At 49.5% G+C, this 18,379-nt stretch overlaps 1 protein-coding gene across 36 annotated transcripts in view; it reads right to left on the bottom strand.

Annotated features, from left to right (window-relative positions):
- Positions 1–18,379, bottom strand: part of CAMK2G (calcium/calmodulin dependent protein kinase II gamma) — a 52,856-nt gene that overhangs the window by 16,280 nt on the left and 18,197 nt on the right. For 19 of the 36 annotated variants that reach the window (XR_013994956.1, XR_013994957.1, XM_081073733.1 and 16 more), the window contains exons 4-13: positions 16,610–16,664; positions 15,688–15,753; positions 13,307–13,379; positions 13,051–13,153; positions 12,537–12,620; positions 12,001–12,095; positions 11,307–11,429; positions 8,155–8,238; positions 7,872–7,914; positions 3,216–3,259 (exon numbers count right to left, since the gene is read on the bottom strand). Coding sequence is in view for 33 of the 36 variants with exons in the window: in XM_081073733.1 (XP_080929859.1) it covers positions 3,216–3,259; positions 7,872–7,914; positions 8,155–8,238; positions 11,307–11,429; positions 12,001–12,095; positions 12,537–12,620; positions 13,051–13,153; positions 13,307–13,379; positions 15,688–15,753; positions 16,610–16,664 (770 nt within the window). In the remaining 3 variants the exon portion in view is untranslated. Of the gene's footprint in view, positions 1–3,215; positions 3,260–5,254; positions 5,318–7,871; positions 7,915–8,154; positions 8,239–11,306; positions 11,430–12,000; positions 12,096–12,536; positions 12,621–13,050; positions 13,154–13,306; positions 13,380–15,687; positions 15,754–16,609; positions 16,665–18,379 lie in introns of all 36 variants that reach the window. The other 17 variants (XR_013994958.1, XM_081073755.1, XM_081073743.1 and 14 more) reach the window with 1 other exon arrangement.

The raw sequence follows: 18,379 nt of genomic DNA on the forward strand, positions 1-18,379 counted from the left end.
TCAAACTCATTTACTGAGCACATAGTCAGACACAAGGCTAGGTTCCCCACATATGCTTTTTTTAAAGCAATTTATCTACTGACTGTTTGCCTAGACCTCATCTTTCTTAGCATTCCTGGAGGGTCCAGCATTGTTGCATACCTCTGTTCTTCCCCCACCTCTTTGTTCCTTTTACATTTCCTTTGCTGATTTCCTCTTCTTTTCCAGCCCCTTAGTAACAAATAACCCCCCAATTTTGCCTTTGCTGGACTCTTAAACTTTCATGTGCTTTGGATTCACATGGGGGAAGGGGAGAATTATTAAAAATTCAGATTCTGCCTCTCACCCAAGGCTTCCTAAATCTGAATTCCAGGTTGAACCCTGGACTCTGTACATTTTTAATTAGCTCCTTAGGCTAATCTTACATGGCTGCCCCTGACACTCCTCCTTGAGGCCAGCATCTAGAAAGTTCTGTTACAAACATGCTCCTTAATGGCTCCTTTATTCATCCTCTCACTACTGTCTCAGTTATCACTGCTTTATTTCAGGTCCTATTTTGTGCAATCGCTCTTTGCTTTAGCCATACAGAAGCTACTAAGTTTCCACAATCATCATGCTGTTTGAAACCTGTGTATCTTCACATGTGCTATTCTCGCTGCCTGGAATAGCTTTCCTCCTCCTCTCCCCCTCCTTAACCTGGCAAAATCCAACCAACCCTTCAAACTCAGTTCATGGGCCGTCTCCTTCAGGAAAATCTGTTCTGGCTCAGATGCTCGTCTCTCTGCATCCCCAGCACCTGCCCTGAGCACAGGGCCCTCACGGATCTTACTAGACTGCACCAGAACTGGTGGTTTCCCTGTCTCTCTCCCACTGTGAACACTTAAAAGGGTGGATTATGTCACTGCCGTCGCAGCTCCTGAGACACAGAATTGGCTGAGTGAGTGGACTCATGTGATTCACTCAGGCGAGTCCTCATTTGCAGTCCACTGTGACCTCCTCCCTGGGCTACACTTTTAAAAACCTCTCCATGCAGATCTCCACCTTTCTCTCAGTCTCAGTGTGGTCAAAACCAAGCTTCTCTTCCCACCACACTGGGCATTCCTTCACAACTACTCCCATTTCTAGCAGAGGCACCACTATTTCTTTTGACATTCAAGAAACTTTGACATTATCTTCGAAGGACCCTTTTTTAATCCGCCACATCCAGTGTGAACTTCCTTTGGCAAACCTCTAATCAGAGCTAATGTGTAATCAGAGCCCAGCACTCATGGGAACAGCTGGACCAATTACCCATAGGCAGCACCTATTCTGATTGGTTGGTGCCTATGCTCTGCTGATGGTTAAGTACTTTGAACATTAACCCTTTCTGTTTCTAACCACCTTTTCTTTCACCCTACACCCAGATTACAACAAATCCTAATTGATACCTCCTTTTCTATTGATACCTACCCTTTTCTATTCACTCTTACACCGTTAGCCAAATCTTTCAAAAACATCGGTCTTACCATAGCTTCCCTGCTCAGTGGCCTACAGCATTTCCCACTGTCTGACATACAAACCTCCAACTCCTCTGCCCAACCCGACCAATCCACTTGTATTTTTGACATTCCTCTACCACACACCCCATGTTCCAGTGGGTCAGAAAACATCAATATGTATAATAGAACCCATAAAAATATTTTTGTGTTGTTTTTACGTTATAGAATACATTCTCATTTTAAAGAAAAGACTCGTGTGCAAAGTAAAAAAACAAAGGGTGAGTCTCCCTCCCCTGTCTCCTCACCCTCAATCTCCATTCCAATCACTGACTTGTTCCAGTCTCCCTACATCCTTTCGGCTTTCTCCAATAAGCTTTTTCCCAAAAGCTTCTTGGACTGAACCATCCCATGTAGGGTCCAGTACCATATACCATTCAGTGCTTAGCTGATTCCGGGTGTGTCCATTTTCCTCTTCAACTAAACTTGCAACTTCCTAAAGGTAGACAAATATTGCATCACCTCTTCTATCTCTGTTGTGACCCTAGAACTAAATGCAGCACCGGGCCTGATAAGTATGTATTAAATATTTTGTAAAGATCGATTCACTCTAGCTTCTTCCCCAGGTAGAAATAAGACAAATCTCTCTCCAGCTAAACCTGCCACCTTTTCCTAAGTTGGCTCCACCCATCTAGCTCATGTTCCTTTAACTAGCGGGGGATGCCAGCCAACCCCAGCTCCATGTTAGCAGGTGTGTGCGGAGCCCAAGCTCCCCTCCTGGAGCCACAAATACACAGAAGCAGGCATGCAAAGAATGACAGAAAGAGGAGGGGTTGTGGAGAAGGAAATGGCACACACGTGTGGATCTCAGCTGGGGACATAAGATCCTGGGGAAAGGCCCAATTTAAACTTCTGTTGGAATTTAAAGGTTTGGGTAACTTCACGATTTGAAATTCTATAGTGTAAATTGGGAGGCTTCAAGATAGCATGAACTCCTCTCTAATACCACAGTACCCAAAGCAGCTATGGAACACCTTGAGCCCTGGGAGGACCTCTAGTCTCCTTTCCTCCATCTTGGCCAATCAGTCGGTCCCACTAGGGCTTCCTGCTGCAGGACACTGTTGCCTTCTCTTGTCTTTATCCCACAAGTAAAGCCCCCTCATCAAAAGGAAACGAACTAAGACCATGTCCCTCACCTGTTTCTAAGGAGCCTATGCCCCGTGAAAGTTTAAGATACTTTCACTTCATGGTATCTGAGCTGGGTTCTGGAAGCACCTTGGAGATAAGGAAAGACCAAAAGGATAGTAGTGGCTTCAGGTACCAAGCCCTATACCCTGAGTCAACCAGGCAAACTTTGCTTTCATTTGTTAAAAAGGTTTGTGCTTTAAAAAGAAAAAGAAAAATTAAAAAAAAAAAAGAAAGAAAAAACAAAGATTAACCAAATGATTAAAAGACCAGAGAGTCAAGTCCTGGAAATGAAGCATCTGTCTGGAAGTCAAGTTCAGGATTCAGCTCTAGTAAACCATAATTTGGATCACTTCCCCTGAGTCTTTCCAATCAAGTTAGGGTCAGGAGAAACACATCTCCCTCCTGCCCTCTCAGGCCAGTGGAACCTGCTGTTCTAAGCACAAAGGTTTCTGGTTTAAAGCAGAAAAGCAAGGATAGGAAGGTTCCTGGGGAAAGGGGGAACAAGATGCCAACAATTTCCATAGTGACTGTTAGGAGAGGCCAGTCTCAGGCTAAAGGGGTAGAGACACCTACCTTGACGCCACCGTCCGACTTCTTGTTCAATAGGCTTTTGGCAGCTGTGAAAACAAAAAGGAAAATCAAGTCTCCTGCATTGCACCCTTTCCCCAACCTGAAGTCTGGCAGCTGGATCCACAAGAGACTGCTGTGTCTGAAAAGGGGGCCAGGAGTCTCCTGAAATCCCTGGAAGCAAAGCCCTTCCTGGTAGCCCGAAAGCATGAAGGACATCTCAAGCAGCGTCAGACCCTCAGGGTGGTAGTTCAGGACCTCCTCTGCTGTGGAAGAGGGCTCAGCAGAAACAGAGACACACTGCTTAGGAGGAGAAACCACGTTCAGTACTGGAGCTGCTTGGGGCATTGGGAACTCTGCCTTCGACAGCTTCCACCCAGGCCTGGAAGCAAAGTGCCAGGGTGAAAGGTGAGGGCTCCGCCCCTAGATGGAGATTCTCAGGACAGCCAAGCTGGAAGGATGCAAGACATCTCCTGAGTGTTCTCAAGAAACAAGTGTCACCGTTCACGAAGGAGACCAGACGTGAGGACAGACAGGCACAGACACAGAAACCAGGACCACCTACAGGAGGGTTTTGCCAGGGGGTTGAAGCCTTGACTGGGCAGGTCCTCAACAGGTTTACTGGGTCCTATCTGCCACCCTTTCCTCCGTTCACTCTGGACCCACTGAGCAGAAAGACTGGGTAAAATTACAAGTTATTAAACAGGTTCTAGCACAAGGTGATGCTCAAGGCTTATGAGCTCTGTGCAGGAAGGCTGGTGATGCTTGCTGGCCATAAAGGCCACAGGTAGCATACAGTAGATGGAGTCTGGGAGGCGCGGGGAGGTGAAATCAGCCCTACTGTCTGATCTGTTGGACTTCACTGGGTTTGCATCTTGGTTGTACCACTTGTTAGCTATGTGACCTTGAGTGAGTTACTTAACCTCCCTGAACCTGTTTCTTTATCTTTAAAATGGGACAAAACAGGGCCTAGGTCACAGGACAGTGCGGATGGGGACAGATGGGGACCCAATGGGACCATGCATGAAAAGCACTAAGCAGAGTGCTTGGCACATAGCAAGTACTCAGTGTTAACTGCTGTCACTACTGTTGCTGCCACCATCCTCACCTTCAGGTGGTCATTTGGACCCAAACTGGGTCCCATCTCTCTACAATGAGAATAGGGGTCCTTCCATCACAAAAATTCTGACCCTCCAAAATGGCCTTTGGGTCTATCTCTAGTCATGCTGGGGTTATTTGAAAGTTATTTTTTTAAATGTATTTACTACTATGCCCGACTACCTACTGTGTTAAGTGCTTTATATAAATCAGAGTTCTCAACTCCGATTGCCCATTAGAATCACTTGGCTTATGCCTTTTCCATGCCTTACGGATTCTGATTTTGTTGGGTGGGGTGCTGTCATCAGGATTTTTTACAAGCTGTCTTGTACAGGCAGGGTTGAGAGCCTTCGACATACATGGTCTTAATCACAGCCATGTTATTTATTAGCCCCCCCTGGAGAGATGAGAAAACTAAGGCCGGGAGAGCTGACGTGATTTGCTCAGGTTGTGGCAGGGCTAGGATCCAAACCCAGGGACTCTGTCCCCACAGCTTCTGTACTCTATAGCCTTTTAGAACTGAAGGCTTAAAATCCCAGACTTCACAATTTTGAGGGGCATGGCTTCCTCTGTGGAGTTGCCAACAGTGCTGGTGAAGCCTAGTCCTAGCACACCCAGGGCCGTCTCTGGGCCCACCTCTGGCCACAGCCCTCATAGGCAGGCCAGGCTCTTGGGCTGTCTGGAGGAAAACCTCCTGCTGCCCAGCTCCATGTCCCCAGGCTATTGCCTCCTGAGAGTTGGCAAGCGCCCAGCATGCATGGCTGGTTAGGGGGCTCTGTAACACCAATGCGCTCGCAGATGCCAAGTTAGGTGGTCCGTCCGGCATGCCCATCTCAGCCCGCAAGCATGGGACTCGCCTCCCTGGTGAGTGGGCCTGGCATGCTGGCCCTCCTGGTGGGGTGGCAGGGAGCCGAGGCAGGCGGTCGGGGAGGACTCATGCCACGTACCTTGCCCGGCCAGGCTGGCGGCGCTCGCGGCAGGCGAGGCGGGGGCGGAGCTCTGCCTGCCAACTGAGGGGATACAATCTCTCAGTGCACAGAGCTGCCGCAAAGCCACGGTGGCCAGTCAGCAGCGAGCATGCCCCAGCGCGAGGCACAGGAACCCGCTGGCCGCCCCCGCACAGCAGGGTCCAGCGGCGTGGCCAAGCCAGCCGAGCTGGGGGAGCGAAGGTGCTGGGGACAGGCTGAGGAGCAGGTGCAGCCAGCCCTGCAGCAGTCTGGGGACCTGAGAGGACTGAGTTCAGACAGGGCATAGGGAATACCACAGCTCTACTTCATAGAAATAGTTTCAGCACCTGTCCTGGGACCACCTCAGCTGAGGGTCTACAGAGAAAAGCCTGACTTGGTGAGAGGCAGTGTCCTTTCTGAGGTAGCCCAGCCCTCGCGTAAGGCTATGAGGAAAGTGAGCCCCACTTTCAGACCTTCCTCCCCAGGGGACCTAAATGAGGCCATTTTCAGACAGCCCAGGGCAGAAGGCAGCCCTTTCCTCGGGCCACATTCCAAACAGTAGAGAGACTGGCACTCAGGGCCCAGGGAGGGTCCATGGCCTATGTGCAGCTAAGTTCACTGATGCTCCATGTGCCCCAGCTCCTCAGAGACACAGGCTGCTTTCCCTCTTCAAGGCAGGGAGCCAGGAGAGGCAGCTTTTCTCAGCCCGTACATAACGGTGTTCCAAGGGTAAAGATGCCTAAGAAAGAAGGCCCCATAAAGAAAACAAAGGCTGCTGAAGCAGTACATTCTAGACGCTCTGATTTCACCATTAGCCAACCTGCTAGAGTCCAGGGCTAAGCTACACCCCTGTCAGGATGAACTCAGAAAACAGCCTAGCTTGTTCCTAAAGAAACAGAGGTGACCTTCCTTGTTGGTTATACAGGTTATCCTGGAATGCCTGCAGCATTTTTTTTTTTTTTTTTGGTCTCCTCTGACCCAGGGAAAAGTGAGCATAAAAGCCAGATGAGGTCTGGGAAGCAAGGACAGGAGGCTCTTTAGGGATTAGTGAAGGTGCTTTGTCTTAACAGAGAGACCGATTTCCTTAAACCGGGACACCAATTTTCTGAAATGGATGGGGCAAGGTTGCTGCAAGGCCTGAGGCCAGGGGATGGGGCACATGCTATTGATTTCCTAGCAGCCTGTCTTCACATTTCTTCCTGAGATCACCCTTCTAGGGTCAGCACAGAACTGCCCTTGGGTGTCCTAAAGAAAGGCTCTTAAACCAAGAAAAGTAGAAGCTGCAAGTAATTAGAAGACAAGAGGCACGATGTGGGACCACAGCTCCATCCCTGCTGAAAGCAGCCAACTGCGCCCTTCTGTTCCCATCGTGGGAGGTAAATCCAGGACCACAGACTTCCCCACCTCGGCACCCACAACATAAGAATGAGCCCCACACCAGGGTCCAGGGGATGGCCTGAGGTGGGACACTCCCTCAGCTCACTCTCCAATCTTGACCGTCCTGGGCTCCGTGGTTCTCGCTCGGGCTGGGGCTCATGAAGCCCCATGTCTTTTCACCTGTGGCTCCCCCAGAGCCAGAGCTTTAGGTTACCTGGAACCAACATAGACGAGCCCACTAGGACGCAATCTCAAGGGAGCAAGGTCTGCCCAGAGTGGCTGCCTACGTGAGCCGCCCACACCACCCACACTGCCTTGGTTGTACCACTTGCTAGCTGTGTGCCTCCTCGGCAGTGCAGAAGGAAAGCACTGTTATGAGAATGAGAAGGCAGGTCTTGAACCAAAACAGTGGTGTTGGGGTAGGGCGGGGGTTGGGGGGTGGGGGTGGGAAGACCAGGAGAAAAGGCAAGCCAAGAAGAGCCCTTCTGTCTTCAGTTAAGTCCTGACATTAATCTTTTTTTCATAAAAAAGTCACCGTGCTTCCCAACTGAGGGCAAACAATGGAGGAGAGGATGGGGGTGTGGGGAGAAGGTGGAATGTCTTGCATCTTAAAAAGAAATATCAAGTGTGATTTACAAATTATTGGTCCCAACTTTCCCAAATGGTCATGCAAATTGAAGCAAGTTCCTTTCCCTCCATCCTGCTAGTCTCTAGTTTTTCACTTTTATAGCTAGTATCACAGAGAATATTTTAAGCACAGTCACTGTAAAAGGTTTAAACATGTGGAATAATTTCTATTAGTCATCTCTACTTGGACACAGTGAAGTAGAGATCACCTCACTGTGCAAATTACTGGTGGTGACTGAGAAAATTCACTACACCTCATCTCTTTCTTTTTCCCAGCACATCCTCCAACACCCCAGAGATGGACTAAAATCTTAAAAATGTTGAGAGATCTTCAGACAAATAAGAATCCCCAGGGACTAGGTAAATGGGAGACTGGGCAGTTTACACCTTGGGAGGTCCTAGGAAACAGAGCTCATAAATTCGAACCCAAGTACAGCACCCCCAGAATCTCAGGTGACAGGAACTAGCAGCAGCAGCCCCTCAAAACAGGATCCTTATCATCTTGGTCAATGTGTTGCTGAGATGCCCAGCGCTGGGAGGGAGTGGTATGGCAACACCCTGTTCTGACCCACTCACCTCGGTAGAATTAAAGTGCATGGCTGGGAAAACATACCTGAAAAGTTCCGGGAGACAAGCATGGTCGTGAGGATGGCACCCTGGGGAAAGAAGAGGGACTTGTGAATTCAATCGGCCTCTAGAAGTGTCACCAGGTCTCAGGCAGAGGATAGCTGCTGACTAGAGCCTGACGAAGGCAGGTCTCTGGGGCCCCCCCAACATGTACAACCTTCCTAGTTCAGCTGCAGTCAGGAGGGGAGCTTCCTTTTATGATGGGGACGGGGGTGCACTGTCAAAAGGCATGATTGCAGGACACTGGCATCCCGGAAGGCAAGACTCACCTTCAGCTTTCTCCGGGCGTTGAACTTGCGCAAGCACTCCACAGTCTCCTGCCGATGCATCATGGAGGCCACCGTGGATCGTTGCTGGAAGCCAGACAGACAGGCCTATGAGCCCCCAGCCAGATCCTCTGGCCCTCACCATAGTCCCAGCACCGATGGCTGTGTACTCAGCCACCCCAGAATTTCTCCGAAGATAAAATGAGGTCGTAGATATGAAGATGCTTTTAGAATAATAACACTACCCAAAACTCAAAGTTATGTAAGGACAAGAATCTGAACGTGGAAACACCACGATATCTGATGCTAGAGGAGGGTGTCTGAGAGAGCACTCTCAGCTTCACCTGGAAAACGAGGACTGGGTTGGGTCCTCATGCAGTCACTCCTTCAGCAACTGATTACTAAGCACCTACTGTGTTCCAGACTCCGGAACCCAGTGAGAACACAGGGTTCCTGCTCTCTACAGAGAATGTTCATTCCTTCCAAGAGCTCCTCTCAACACACCCCCACACAAGGTCCTAAATGAAGCTGTGATCTGGGAAGTTAGGATCTTTACCTTGATCCTTGATCCATCAATTCTCGGCATCATTTTGGACAGAAATTTTTCGTTACTGTATGACTACTAACTTCCTTCCTCCTTAAACAGAGGCCACTGGACATGCTATACATCTCCTTGATGACTCAGAGTCATCAATACAAACATCAATTATTACGTAGTATCATCATATAGTGATGTCCTCAGGGGCCACTGCGGTATAGAGAGTGGTGGAGGATAGGGCCTACACAATGACCCCCGGAACATATTTCCCTAATTCTGGAGTGCCTATTATAGGGAGGGAGTTGCTCACCCCCTCCCTTTGCTGTTGCTGTCTTGGCCAGCCTGCCAGAAAAACAAATCCTACAATAAGCAGCCTGGTACCCACAACCCCACGGAGCCACCCTGCAATCCTTCCCCTCATCCCGGGCCCACTCCCTTTCCTGGTTCCCAAAGCAACTCTCCCAACTTTTTCTCTCACTTCACCTCCTCCTCCAGAGTGTAAACTTCTCCACAAAGAGAAACGAGAGCTCATCAAGAAAGAATTTAAACTTCAGCACTCCCACCCTCCAGCTGATTTCTACCGGCCTGCGACCTAATTCCGGGTCTCAGCAGTATCATCCCTCAATGTCCAGTGCGGATCTCTTGACCTGGGCTCAAGAGGCCCTTGTTCTTTTGGCTACCCAAACCTTTGCTTCCTCATCAGCCAATATTTTTAACCCCTCACTCCGGACCACAGTCTTCTCTGCAGTCTGTACCTCATAGTCAAGCCTCTCCTTAAACAGACTCTTAAAAATTGAAAAACTCCCCTAACCCATCCATCTTGTCTAAATAGTACCATTTCCTCCTCCTTTCACCCCCATTCCCTGTTCACCTCACTGAAAACAGGCTGTGTGGTATCTCTCACTCCACTGCCTCTATCTGTAAAATAACAAAACAATGGCCTCTGTCTGGTCAGAGCCAGTGGGTTCTTTTCCATCTTTATCATGGACTCCCTTAAGCATGTGATTATGGCCGCTCCCTTACTAAGACCTCCTATTCCTTAGGCTCTCCTCCTCCTGCTCTTCCTTCTACAACACAAGCTCTCATTCTCAGCCCCCTTAGCTGGCTCTTCTAACTCTCCCTGCCATGAAATGCTGGTGCTTAGTGGTCATTTCTTCTCTTACATAAACCCACAGTTAAGATTTGATCAGCACAGAAGCAATCTCATCGATTTCTACAACCTGAACACCGCCTATACCAAAGGAACTACAACCTGCATTTCTAATTTTTAACTTCTTTTCTAATCTCTAGAACGAGGTCCCCATACATTACATTCAGTATGTACAAAACTAAAATCATATTTTTTCACACACTGGCTCCTCCTCGGGGTTTCTTCTGGGTCAGTAAATGGCATAACGCTCCACTCCACTCAGTTACCCACTCAAAACCGGGCAGTTCCCACAGATACCACTCTCTCTTTCACTCCCCAAAGCCAATTGATCTTTCTCAATTGCAAATTTCATTCCCTATTTCAAACTCTCAAATAGTTCCCTGTGCTTTCAGAGTAAAATCCAACTCCTTAGGCAGAAACTTTTATGTCACGGAATCTTTTTGGCTTCATTCTCTTGCATTCCTATAGTTATATCTTCATCTACAACCAAACTACTAACAGTCCTTAAACTCACCACAATTCCCCATGGCCTCTCACCCTAGCCAAGTGTGCAGGTTATGATCATGTGGAATTCCTAGTCATCTGTCAAGAACCAGGACAGAGATCACCACCTCCACGCAGGCTTCAGCAATCCCACTGCCCACTAGGGACAGTGGGAGCACCTGCACACTAAATAGATTCTTTTACATACTTGTGACATTATAGAATGGTAGCCTGAGTGCCTATTCTCTCCAGATAATCTGAGATCTTTAGGGAAAGGGACCATGCCTCATTCATCTTTGTATCTCCAGCACCCAAGAGGCATTCAATAAACATGGGAAAGGACAAATAAATAAATGCATCAATGGTAATCAGTGGAGGCCTAACTGTAGTAGACCCTCTCCTTCGCTTGAAAACAGATATTTCAGCTTGACAGACCTGTATATGAAAACAGAGTATGTTGACCCACATTGATAACCTAGAGGGCTCTCCTGGGATGAGCTTTATGACTGAACTTCAGGGTGCTCTTTTTAATTGCTCAGAGACCCCTCTGTTTAATTGTTGAGTCTTGGTCACATTTCCATTAGCACTGTGTGAGAGTTGAGGTCTGAATATGCACGTTAAGCTGGGCAGTCCACTTTGAGTTCTGCCAGCTATGATGAAATATCATCAAATAGAAATATCATCAACGACCTAGAGTCTGCAAAGGTCAACCTAAGCCCTCGTTCAAGATCAGAACTAAATCACACCTGACAATGAGTGAGCGTGAGACAGGTAGAGGCCAGCGAGCCCCATCTGCTTCCCTGAGTCCCTCCTGGTAACATTTACTGACCCTGGGCCCCACCTGGTCCCCCTCCCTCTCTGCTGAGTCCTTGCTCAGGGCCCAGAATAATTATTCTCTGCTCATTAAAGAAGGGTAAGGAGGGTACTAAGGGCATATTGAGGCTGAAACCCCTGATCTCCTCGATCTTGGGTGAAGACACTTACGCAGACCCATGGATGCTTGAGAGCCTGGTCAGCTGTGATACGTTTTGCAGGGTTTATGGTCAGCATTTGGTTGATCAAGTTTTTGGCTTCAGGAGTCACTGTGTCCCACTCTGGTGATGGGAACTAAGAAGCAGGAATAGGAGAGGAAAAATATGAAATTTGTGAGCCCCACACCTCGAAAAGTAGGCTCTGTCATCACCCCAACTCCTGTCATTGGGATACTGTGTGTTACCTAAGGCTTCCTGGCAGACAGCTGCTATCCCAGTACCTGTGTCAACTTAAAGACTGGGTCAGGAAGACCGAGCAATCATGGTGAGAATGCCAGAATATGAGACCAGAGCAGGAAGGGGACTCCAACGTCTTCTGAGTTCAACCCTGTCTCTCTACTAGGAGGAAGCAGTGGCTCAGCGGTGTCCCCAAGGCTCCACCTTACGTCAGCAGTGGAGGAAGCCATCGGACATCTTGTCCCTATGTTATGCAGCACACCACACCTCCATGCCCAAGGGTTTCAGAGGGCTCCTTGATTTTATAGATCCCCAGAATGGCTATGCAAAAAAGTTACTCCCTGGAACAGTGGGTGGCAAGAATTGAGACCTGTCTGCTCATCCCTGGGTCCTCAAAGTCCCTATAACCCTCCCTGTACCTGCCCCCTCCCTTGGAAAGAGCCACGGGGTGGGAACAAACCAGTCCTTACATCATAGGCTCCGGCCTTGATCTGCTGATACAGCTTGTGTTGATCTTCATCCCAGAAGGGAGGGTATCCCACCAGGAGAATATACAGGATGACCCCTACGAGACAGAATACAGGTCACTGGGGTCAGTCACCTACTTTGCTGAGGAACCGAGAAAGCCATGCAGGGCTCAGAGTCACCCAGAAGGTCAAGGGCCATGTCAGAGACAGAAGTGGCTACCAGCCAGCAATGCTGTGCCACTAGCCCTTCCTGTGATGCTTCACTCCCCATGACACCAAGCCACATCAGGGATTTCTTTAGGCACAACCCATCCTCTAAGGTGTGGGCAAATCTTCGATGATGCAGCAGAATTCAGAAAGCACTTTGGGGAGGAGGGTGTGATGGGAACAGCCATCCCAGGGGCACTACAGCAAACCAGGATTTCACAAATACCAGGCACTTGTGGGACCCGCAAGGAACAGGCGAAGCCTTTTTCTTGCCATTGCTTGAAGTCAAGGGCCCCTAACACCGAAAAGTTGAGAGTGTGGAATGGGCTTACCGCAGGCCCAGATATCCACAGGTTTTCCATAGGGATCTTTTCTCAAGACCTCAGGGGACAAATAACCTGGGGTGCCAGCAAAACCTGTAGCAGAAGAGAGGGCAGAGGCACACTGAACCCACTTTCTCTCTCATTAAATCCATATCAGCAATTTCCCCCATGTCCCTTCTCACTCCTGATGCTTTTGCTACAGAAGCTCTTAGCACACGGGCAGCAAGAGAAGACAGGCTCGGCTTCTTGCAATGCCCGGAATCTAAATCAGAGGGCAAGTCCGTGTTCCTACCAGGAACTTCCAGTCCTCCCCAGAGGCAGCAAGAATACAGTGCTGACAACAGCTAGACTCACTGTATCGAGTCACAGAGGGCCAGGGGGAGCTGTGCACCCTCCCTCTCCTCCAGTCTCTGAGGAGACCAGGACCATTAAGGGTCTGGCTTCTAGTTCTGAAAGAGGAAGGCAGATCAGGAAGAGGAGGAAGGGCGGGGGCTGCATTCCAGGAAGACAGGGTCACTCTTACCAAACCAAGCCTGCTGCTCTCCCTGTACTTCGATGGCTAGGCCAAAATCAGCCAGTTTGACTGCGGCACCCTTGCATTTACTCGCCAGCAGTAGGTTCTCAGGCTGTGTAAGGAAAAGAGAGAACCTTGTGAGGCACCCACCTTTCTTCTGCCCAGAGGGAGCCTAGTTTGGGTGGGCCCTCACAGTCCCACCACCTGGCAGCAGGTGGCGCCAACACTTTACACACGGGACGCAAAGGGAGAGCCAGAGTAGTACCTTCAGGTCCCTGTGGACGATGTCATGCTGGTGGATGTGGTTAACGCTCTCCAGAATCTGATGTATACAGTGGCTGCAAAAGCAGAAGGAAAAGAAATGTTAGTGCATGATTAAACCACCTTATCCACAGCCAGACGCTGTGGACTAAAGCACGATATAACTCTGGGTCACAGGTTCACAGACAATCAGTGAACGACAAGTTAGAACCTCGGACTTCGGACATCAACTAGTGCAACCTATTTTACAAAAGAAGAAACCGAGGCCCAGGCAGATTAAGTGGTTTGTAGACGGTCTCCCGCTATATAATGGCAGAGGACAAACGAGAACAGGGTCCACTAGGGCCCACCATGCCTCCTTAGACGGTAAAGGCCCAACACAACCAGTTTGTTTCCACGAGTCGGGACACTCCAGACTCCTGAGAAGGGGAAACCATCCAATCCTTTCCTTTCTTCTCTTTTCCACAACAGCAATTCTGTTCTTCAAGAAGACGCTTGTGGTGGCAACTTAGGAGAGTCCATCTAAAGCTAAGTTGTTTTGGCTGGGTGCACTCATGTTTTTTTAAACATCTGTTGAGTGCTTACCGGCATTGTGCTTAGTACCTCACAGGCTGGGATGGTGACTAACACCCAGTGCCTACCCTGAGGCTTGTCACCTAGAAAGGGAGATAAAATACTACAGATACCTTTAAGAAATAATACACTTAAGAGGGGCCCAAACAAGGCACCTGAGGAGCATTTCTGATAATGATTTTGCATAGCAAAAGACAAACTAAGACAGAGTCACATTCATGCTGATTCTTGAATCAGGCTTTCCACTTTCCAAACCATCCTGCCCCGCGTGCAGTCAAACTCTTGGCAGGGAGTGCTGACAGTCTAAAGCAGCGGTGAAAACTGGGGGACAATTTTGCTTCCCAAGGGACATTTGGCAATGCCTGGAGACATTTCTGGTTGTCACAACTGAGGTGTTGGGTGCTACTGGCATCTAGTGGGTAGAGGCCAGGGATGATTTTAAACTTCTACAGTGCACAGGAAGGGGCTTCACAACCAAAAATGATCTGGCACCAAATGTCAGTACTGCTGAGGCCGAAGAACCCTGGCCTAGAGAATGGAGCCTCAGCCAGCAGACACCACCATGTACGTGCAGGAGGCTCGCAGTGTCTGGGGGTGCTGGGCCAGTGATCTAGACGTATTCCTCCTTTCTTAAAATCTGATGCTGGGGCTTCCACAAGAGCCAAAGGGTCTTACCAGTCTTCTGGAGGCAAAGGCTCAGACCTCTCTACAAGACACAGCCCAAGAGTAGGCCAAAGAGACTTTAAGACTGAGCTGAAGAGGCGAGCCTTCACAGAAATGTATAATTAGAACAGAGCCAGGCTAGCAGGGAGAGCCTTCTGGCCAAAAATGGCAAAAGTGAGAAGTGTCCCAGAGAGCCAGGCCAAGCCCACTGGTACAGTCACCCCCCCCAGCTCTCCCTCCTCCCCGACAGGCTCCCTGAGCTATCACCGCCTCCTCCCGCCCCACAGCCTGGTCCTCCCCTGCTGGCACTGGAATTCATCTCCCCACTTGAGAATTTTTCCTGAGGCTGAAGCATCTGAAGTTGATCAGCAAACACTGGCCTCTCAGAGTTAAGAAATTTGTGACGAAGCTGCACTCCCCCACTCTCCAGAGGCAGCTAGAACTGCCACATATGCCAGATAAGCTACAGGCAGGATGATCAAAAACAGGTTGTAAGGACATCCCCCTCAGAGAAAAGTCGGGGACAGGGGAGGAGCCGAGGCAGGGAAGGCTGGCCAAACAAGAACCCAGAGCTGTGGTGTGGGAGGAATTCTGCTGTGTCACGTAACGGAACTGCCAGGGCTCCTTTCCATGGAGCCTGGGGGGCTGAGAGTGGTGGCAGAGGAATGGTCTCCTGGCCTGAGGACCCTCATCGGGGCTGGTCACAGTGGTCAAGAGACAATGTGATGAAGGTTGAAAGCTCCCGAGAAGGTTCCTGGCAGGACTGTCAAGACAGACGGTCACACTCCTTTGGGACATAAACCATGTTTTCTCCATCTCTGGATCATCCCCAGGGTGCCTTGTACACCGTAGAATGTGTCAAAGGAAAGAAAGGGTGTGGGGAGGGCCCCGGGGCATGCTCACAAGAAACGGTTATTCCTGGGGTGACGAGGTAAAGGAGGCTTGTAAGAGCTTTGCAAGAAAACTGACCAGGAAGTGCTGAATTTTTAATTTTTCATATTGCCCACAGAACGCAACCTGAGTCCAGCTCTACAGGGTCTTTGTCCAGACGAGCTTTGCTGATCTTCCCTAAAGACTGTTCAGAGGCCGGACAATGCCTGACCCCTAAGGTACGCTGGACTCACACTTGAACTATAGGCATCATCTCACCTGGCGTCAGCTTCACTGTAGTATTCTCTGGCCACGATGTCTTCAAATAGCTCTCCGCCGGTAACACTGCAACCAACAGACAAAGACGGTCAGAGGAGGCAGGTCAGTCAGCCAGCATCCAACAGGTAACAAGTCATACTGCAGAACAGCTTTTAAAGAAATGCCAACTCGACATGCATTTCCTCTGAGAGCCCAGAACACTCTCAATCCATCAGTGACATAAGGCTTCTCCTTGGAGTAATGTGGGCCCTCCTTTTCTCCCACACATTTCTGTTTCTATAACCTACAGATGAGCTAATACTCAGGCAAAGACGAATATACACGGATCTAAGAGAAAATAATCGACCTACTCAGAAAGTCATAGCTTTATTTGAGACCAACATGAATACTAAAGATACAACTGCTACTACTGAAGTAGAAGAACAATGAGACCAAGGATAGACACCCAACGCTGACAATACCAGAGGGGTTTCCAGGAGGTGAAGAGCCACTTCTGAGATATTTAACCACAACCAAAGTGGAGGAGAGACCAATTAGAGCCCAGTTCACAACTAATAAGAGCTACCTTCGATTTCTCAGAATTTTTAAGGTCAGGCAAAGAGCTGTATTCTCTTTCTCCACTAAGGACAGCACACCAAGGAACAAGAAAAAAGCATCTGCACGGAGGTGTGTTGTTGAACAGAAATATGACAGCAAAGCCATCTGGGGTTCAGAGCCCTGGGGAGATACTGAGTGAGCAATGAGACCCACTCAGCAACCTGTCCATGACCAGAGAAAGTTCAAAATCAAATTCTTTCCCTTGGGCAAAGGAGAGGGACCCTTGGCAGAAGCTGAAGACCCCCCAGTTTGGGCCTTTTTCTGAGCCTTCATCTTAAGCCAGCTGGAGGGAAAGGCCCCCACACCCTCAGAAAGTGGCACTTACAGGTCAAACACGAGGTAGTGAAACCCTTCTTCAGAAATACTGTCATGGAGGCGCACTGCAAGAGAGGAGACGGGGACAGACATTAACAGAGAGAAAACTTGGAAATCCTATTCCTGTCCTCCTCGGCATCCCCACCCATGCCCCATCCTGTCAGCCTCGCTGGGCTCTCTCCTGAAGGAGCGGCCGTGAGAAGTGGCAGCATGCCCAGCGCTCCCCGATCCAAGGTTATGCGGCCACAGAGCAGACACACTCAGACCCCAAGCCCAGTGCTCTGGTTGCCACCTCACACTGCCTCAGACGTAGGCAAGACAGACAAGCTTCGCGGTTAAGAAGACAAGACAGAGAAAAACAGGAACCTTCCCAGAGGGGCTGGTCCCAGAGAAGGTGGTCCTGGGATATGATGTACGACAACGTAACGCAGAGGGAGAAGCACCTAGTGACGCGTACCGCAGGTGGACAGAGACTGACAAGATGGCAGAGCCCAAGAGCTCTTTCAGAGGAGTAAATGGGAACAGAAGAACTAACGGGAGGGGAAGGAGTGGGAGAGGCAGAGCCCAGCAGGAAGGCACAGGGATCGAGGATGATGGATGGTGAGCATGGGGGGACAACACGCAGATTCAGGCAACAACGACAATAACCATTTACTAAGTGCCTATTGTGTGCCAGGCCTTCTTGTCAGGTTCTTTGCATACATGACTTATTCTACAAGCATTTAGTGAGTGCCTACTGTGTGCCAGACCCTGTGCTAGACGGTTTAGAATTCGGAAGGCCACAGTGCCTGCCTTAGAGGTGTTCATTGCCCCTGACGACCATCCCGAGATGAGGCCACAGGAGGCTCAGGGGCATATGGTATCTTGCCAAAAGTCAAAGATATGGTGGGTCGAGATGCAGACCCAGCTCTTTCTGACTCCAAAGACTAGTCTACACCACTGTTTCTTGTAAGGAACGTGGAGCGGCCCACATACCCAGGCAAAAAAGCAATGGAGCCAGGGAGAGAGGCCACTCACAAATGTACCTACAGCCGCTTCATAGATGGGTCCAAGAGTCCACAGTACAGAGCTGACAACCACAACTCACCAAATCCAAGAGAAGGCTGGTGAGGAGAATCCCTTCCTATTCCCCGTCTCCAGAGAGCTTGGGCAAAACACCAACCTAATGTTTTCTGAGGTCTGTTCTTCAAGCTTCTGCCCACAAAGCCACCTCTGGATTAAATGCCACGCCCCGAGCATCATTCTAAATGCAAACACAATGCGATGCTTTGGCTGACAATCTGGTTGTTCCTGTCCCTTCCCTCACCTGAACTCTCTTGATGGGGAAACCTCTGTTCCAAAGAGCTCCCTCTGTTTGACCTTCGCGACAACCGTCGGCAGTTTCAGGAGCATTTCCCAGAGCACTTCAGGAATGGCCCATCACCAAACCAACCAGTGAAGTTCTTGGATACACAGAAATCACTGTGTCTCTTCCTTGGCAGGGCCCAGGCTGCCAACCACCCCACATGACAGCTTCCCTTTCCAGTGTCAGAACGTTTCATCAGGGCTGAGGCGCTTCCCTTCATCCTCTCCCCACCAAAGCAAGATCAGCCAGAATATAAAATAACAGGCACTGAGCCATCGCTGGAGCCCCGTGGTTCTCCTCATTTGACAAACAAGGACTCAGGCATGCCAGGATCTGAACCGGGGCCTAACGACTGTTTATACTTCCTATTGCCTACCTTATTTGATCTGTGTCGGTTACTCAACCCCAAATTCCACCCCAAACTCAGTATTTCTG

This window comes from Rhinolophus hipposideros (genome assembly GCF_964194185.1).
Source record: "Rhinolophus hipposideros genome assembly, chromosome: 15".
Lineage (NCBI taxonomy): Eukaryota > Metazoa > Chordata > Mammalia > Chiroptera > Rhinolophidae > Rhinolophus > Rhinolophus hipposideros.